This window comes from Scatophagus argus, chromosome 7, assembly GCF_020382885.2.
Source record: "Scatophagus argus isolate fScaArg1 chromosome 7, fScaArg1.pri, whole genome shotgun sequence".
Classification (NCBI taxonomy): Eukaryota; Metazoa; Chordata; class Actinopteri; family Scatophagidae; genus Scatophagus; species Scatophagus argus.
The window spans coordinates 9829498-9835772 of record NC_058499.1 but is presented as its reverse complement, the minus strand read 5'-3'; the positions used below and the strand labels follow the sequence as shown (position 1 = coordinate 9835772).

General features: G+C 41.0%; 1 protein-coding gene across 1 annotated transcript; it reads left to right on the top strand.

Moving 5' to 3' along the window:
• Window positions 1-478: 478 nt before the first annotated feature.
• tph1a (tryptophan hydroxylase 1 (tryptophan 5-monooxygenase) a) lies at window positions 479-6130 on the top strand. Its single transcript, XM_046395350.1, has 11 exons — window positions 479-704; window positions 2960-3094; window positions 3277-3460; window positions 3553-3653; window positions 3751-3818; window positions 3989-4185; window positions 4281-4416; window positions 4504-4630; window positions 4729-4824; window positions 4947-5080; window positions 5233-6130. Exons 1-11 carry the CDS (start codon window positions 615-617, stop codon window positions 5405-5407), a joined length of 1443 nt encoding a protein of 480 aa, XP_046251306.1. The 5' UTR covers window positions 479-614; the 3' UTR covers window positions 5408-6130.
• The last annotated feature ends 145 nt before the right edge of the window (window positions 6131-6275 follow it).

Sequence of the window (6275 nt, the reverse complement as noted above, 5' to 3'; positions counted from 1 at the left end):
AGCCCTAACACCATGTCAGAAACAGGGGAACAAAATAACACAGAGATCTCTGAGAGTCACAACGATAAAAGCACAAGAACCACAATCATCTAAGTGTGACCAATTAGAGGAAACATGACGAATTCAGTTTTTCATTCAAGCCAATGTGCTCCCTGGTGTTCGCAGTGTGAAATCAATAGGCTCCACAGCAGAGCAGTGACTTGTTGATGGTGGTGACATTTTTTTTTTCTATACTCTAAAACGTGATAATATCGAGGCATGTTTTGTGCGTAAGCTACGTTCAGACATGGAAATACCTACAAAACAGTCAATTTGACCTGGTATTTTTATTCTCTCAGTAAAATCTGAAATAGTGATTGATCTCATTGAAGCTATTTCAGTCCTTTAGGTGAAATAAAAGGTACCCTTTTCCCTAATGACGTGAGCGCTGCTGCCCTTTTTCCATTTGCTGTGGGGAAGATTATTGCCCCCTCCTGTTTCTCTCTGTGGTTAAATAGCAAAGCGCGCTGCTTCTCGGGGTAGACATCCCACTTTACATAGCGAGGGTAATTTAGATAATCTACCTATACAAGAAATACATTAAAAAGGCGAATATAACCCAGCAGCACCTTAACATGTACTCAAACAAAAACGACGGACCACGTAGAGGAAGATCTTTTGACTCCATGAACATTGGCTTTGAAGAAAAACTGCTGAACAATGAGGTAGGAGCTTCTTAAAAGAAAGGAAAGTTTTATTGTTTTGTTTTTGTTTTGCATTGTTTGTTTTTTTAAAAAAAAAAAAAAGAAAGGAAAAGAAGAGGTAATAAGTGTAAAACAGGTGGCTTTTAGCTGCGTTGTTTTGCTCTGTAGATGATAAGAGCGTCGGTGAAGCTGTGAAACCAGCAGGTTTCACTGTATGTAATGATTTAAAACCGCTTTTTTTTGACTGTGATGGGGAGGTCGGTCTGGGTCATAATAAGAAATAAGCCTTCACTTTGTCGTCAGTGCAGATTAATTTAAGCCGTTTTGTTTATACTGTAATTTACGTCAAAGGGTTAAGAGGGTTAAAGTGGGATATCTCTGAATTTCATGTCATCAAAGAGTCAGTGTTGCTCTCCATCATTCACTGATTTCGCTAATAAAAGACAGAAGAGATAAACCGATAAACCGATAAACCTGCACTGTCTGCCATGTCCGTATTGGACACACGGAGAAGGTTAGACAGGACGGGAAAAACCAGTTTCTAAAGATGCAAACTTTACTTTAATCCAAATATTGTTTTGCATCAGATGTAAGCCTTTAATTTACACGGTTGCAAAATGCTCAACAAAAACGCAGACGAAACAGGCTATATGCTACTTTTACGCATCTAAACACTAGTTTGTTCACGCATTTCAGACCTTTTCTGACAAACAGTAAAGCTACACAAATACATACGAATAAAAATCAGAAAAATAACAGAATCTGATCAGTCAATAGCTGTAATCAGGCCCGATCAAAATTTAGAATAATCACTTGGACTTCTCTATGTGCAAGTCTGTACAGAACATAAATGTTATAGTTTAAGTTTCTTCGGTGCATTAAGCCATTAAGAAAGGGAAAGCAGCGACTTGACGAGGAGCATGTGCTTAAAACCAGCCTAAAACCTGCGCGCTGCGGTGATTAAACGCTGCCTAATATCTGGTGATATCTCAACATGCAGGGAGCTAATAATAGGCTTCCTCGCTCTCTAAATGGGATTGCAGTAAGACGCTTCTTTGTGACAGAGACGAGTTCATCTTCGTTAAACCGAGACGCAAAGAGTTGACCCCAGAGAGCGTCCTGATCCAGTCTCCATCCACTAATGCATTCAGGGATACTTCTGACAAGGCTCCAACGAAAACTGGTCTGCCGCGCTGTCTACACCACGCTCGAAGGGCCAAACATGGTAGGCAGCAACTGAACTGAATTTAATTGATTCTTGTGACCGGCCCGCTCCTTTACTCTCCTTCCAATAAGTCGATTTTTATCCACCAAACTGTGGGGATGTTTCCAAAGCAAATTGGAAACTTCAGAAAATTCATATGTCGCTGCGCGTAACAGGAGCGTCAGATGTTTGCTGAACGAGAACACGTTGCAGTCACTCCAGACAGATTAGTTGTTGTGTGCTGGTGGCTTTTTGTGGAGTCCTGCTTCTAAAATCTGATTGGGGATTACATGTCTGCATTTTCCCCTGGCGTGCGCAACGCGAACGGCCATGCGTGAGAGCGCTGTCCGAGGTGCTGAAGTGGACAAGGTTGTCAGGCTCCTGTGAAAACTGACCTCAGTCCGGTCTCCCCACGTATCTAAGGTGTTTACGTTTCGTCAAAAAAGTTCTCTTTTACTCTCATTACTTACTACTCGTTGCGTGCTCATTAAAACAGCGGTTATCCAAGTGGAGTCCGGCCATCTCTAGGCGTCCCTGAGGGGCTTCCTGCAAAATAAAATAAAAAATACTTTCACTAAAACCACCTCTAATGACAGTATACCTGTTTTGGTCTTGGTTTGCGTACACTTTCTTTAATAAAGCATTCAAAAGCAAAGTTCTAGTCCGACAGGGGCCATGTGGACAAGCTCTTATCAAATGGGGGTCTGGTCTAATTAGTTTCACTTTACGAGTCCTTGACATAAAATTGTGAGAGCCACTGCATCAGAGAAGATTTTCATAGGTTTTTAAAATAACTGGAGAGAACCAAAATAGGAACATATCACCGCTTTTTAAAATCTAACACTGAATGAAGTGCAGTCACATGAATGTTAATTGTGGAGCCACATTCCTAAAATGAGTTAATTTCTCTGAATATGTCCACAATGGTGAAGCCCCCATGCATTTCACAAGTGAAAAGAAATAATCTCTCACATGACAATTAGTGGAGAGCGACCTTTGCTTGTTGAATAGTGATGATTTCTTGTTGCTACACAAACTGAAATCTTTCAAATCTGTCATTACTGTTTTTCAGATAAACAAATCAACCTTCACAAAAATTGAAGAAAACACTGAAAAGAAGAATATATCAGAGAAAGGGAGAGCAACAATCATCTTTTCCCTCAAGAATGAAGTGGGAGGACTAGTAAAGGCGCTAAGACTCTTCCAAGTATGAAAAAAGTTATTACACTAATACTCATTATTTATTAATATGTTAATCTCGAAGAATCTTAGAATAGCATTTCTATGTCATACATCCATTACATGTCTGTGGATTACTTATTCATTTATCATAATGGCGGTAAAGCAAATGCAGGCAACTTATTTAATTATTCTCAATGTCTCTTGCAGGAAAACCACGTCAACCTTGTCCACATAGAGTCCAGGAAATCCAAAAGACGCAACTCTGAGTTTGAAATTTTTGTGGACTGCGACAGCAACCATGAACAACTGAATGAAATCATCCATCTGCTTCGAAAGCATGTGAATGTGGTGGATATGGAGCCTCCAGATAACTCCTGTCTACACGAGGAAGGTAAACAAACACATTGCAGATACTGCATCACAAACATATTTTATTCGACCGTATAAACAGCGAAGAACTTATTTTTGCTTCTCTCTTCTCAGATATGCATGATGTACCTTGGTTCCCAAAGAAGATTTCAGACTTGGACAAGTGTGCTAACCGTGTCCTGATGTATGGCTCTGAGCTGGATGCGGATCATCCGGTATGTAAAACCAGCTCACTGGTTCAGTTAAAAAACATGCTTAAATTTCCTTAAATTTGAACCATTCTCATATCCTTTTTTTCTTCCTCTTCCTCAGGGTTTCAAGGACAATGTCTACCGGAAAAGGCGAAAGTACTTTGCTGATCTTGCCATGGCCTACAGACAGTGAGTATTGTATATCTTAATGGCCATTTCTGTTTTTACTCAATACTATGAACAGTTGGGGGATGGGGGACCCTGGGGCAAAATCTTAGCAAACTGGGATTCGTAGCAGTTTAGGGATACTTGACATAAAAAAAATATAAATATATGTATATATATTCTTTGTCTTGCAGTGGGGATCCTATTCCACATATTGAGTTCACAGAGGAGGAAGTGAAGACTTGGGGAGTTGTGTACAGAGAGCTCAACAAGTTGTACCCCACCCACGCCTGCCGGGAATACTTGAAGAACCTGCCACTGCTGTCCAAATACTGTGACTTCCGGGAGGACAACATCCCCCAGCTGGAAGATGTCTCTCGCTTCCTCAGGGGTAGGTTTTAATTGTCCTGTACAAAGAATGCTTCTTTTGCTTCAAATGCAAAATTTTTCAGCATTGTAAACATTTTCGTTTCAACATCTTCTCAGAACGCACTGGATTTACCATCAGGCCTGTGGCTGGTTACTTGTCCCCTCGTGACTTTCTTGCTGGTTTGGCCTTCCGTGTTTTCCACTGCACCCAGTACGTCCGGCACAGCTCCGATCCCTTGTACACCCCGGAGCCGTGAGTAATATTCACAACTGTTTTAAGAAAACGGGCATCAGTGTTCATACAAAGCCACCTAATATTCTGTTATCTATCATTATCAAGGGACACATGCCATGAGCTGCTGGGTCACGTCCCACTGCTGGCAGAGCCCAGCTTCGCCCAGTTTTCCCAGGAGATCGGTCTCGCTTCGCTTGGAGCCTCAGATGACTCAGTTCAGAAACTGGCCACAGTGAGTGTCAATGATAAAGGCACATTTTTATCAAATCAAATTCAACAAAGATATTCTCAAATTTAAGCATAATTGCCATAATTGATTCCGTGTTGCAGTGCTATTTCTTCACGGTGGAGTTTGGCCTATGCAAACAAGAAGGGCAGCTGCGAGCATATGGAGCCGGACTGCTGTCATCTATCAGTGAGCTCAAGGTAAAAACCTTCTTTCGAAACAGCCAAGTGCAGACTGATTTGCATTTACTCAAATAACCCGAGTGTGTGCTAGTGTTTACACACATTGGTTTCAGCATCTGTCCTGTGTTTCTCTCTTACAGCACGCACTCTCTGGCAATGCAAAGATAATGCCCTTTGACCCCAAAGTGACATCCAAACAAGAATGCATCATCACAACCTTTCAGGATGTCTACTTTGTATCAGACAGCTTTGAGGAGGCCAAAGTCAAGATGAGGTGACCTTGATTTGAGCAGTTTAACATAATATATTTGTTGAGACAGATCTTGCATGTATGGATGAAAATGATTCACGTACTACACTATTGTTTTATACATAAATCAGTTATCTACTACATGTTATTCAACGATGACATTATGTTCATTTCAGGGAGTTTGCCAAGACCATCAAACGTCCTTTCACAGTGCGATACAACCCTTACACCCAGAGTGTGGATGTGCTAAAAGACACTCCGAGCATCAACAATGTGGTGGAGGAGCTTCGACACGAGCTCGACATCATCGGTGACGCCCTCTGCCGGCTGAATAAGCAGCTGGGTGTCTGACTGCCCACGCTGCAGCTGAAGTTATCCACCTGACGTCCATCAACGCTTCCCGCGTCGACCCTCAAGCACTGCTGTACACTGCCTATGTATCGTCCTTCGTCAGTGCAATGGATGTGCCCTGCGTTTGTAAAACCGCTCCTGACTGCATGGCATATGGCTTATACAACTTACAGAGGTACATTAGAGCTGTTTAACCCAACATACTGCTTTGCCTCAGTTGGATTCTGTATTGCAAACAATCACTGTGCTTTCGTGGTGCTTCAGTACCCTTTTAAAACGTCCCCAGCTGTTCCAAACACAAATGTGGTTTGCTCATCCTATTGTTAACTCTGCTGTTGTATATTATCGTGACTTTTTTTGTATTTCCTTTTATTCCTCTTCACATTTAATTTTCCTCCCTTCAGTGACGTGTATAAAATGTACCCTGTTTGTATTCTTTTGGTGTATGTATCATGTTCCTTTTTGTGTGCTGTTGAGGGAAATCGTGAAAGATAACACTAGTGTTACTAAGAATATTTTCATGACTCAGTACAACATATATGGCCCCTGTACCCTGAATTATTTTATTTTACAGTGATGATTTTGAATACCTCCTTTTGAAGTGAATATAATTCTAGTACTCCTTAAATGAATACATTATTTTTCTACTGTAAAGAAATATAGACATTATGAGTAGGCTATGTATCCAACTACTGAAAAAATAAATAAAATGTTCAGTGTGTCAAATAGCTTGTGTTGTGTTGTGTGTTGACTATCTTCTCACATTTTCATGGTGGTTATTGGTGATGGATACTGAATGTGCAGGGAGATCACTGAGATGCATAATGAAGACAGCAAGGACTCTGAAAGTGATAATAGTTGTGTTTGT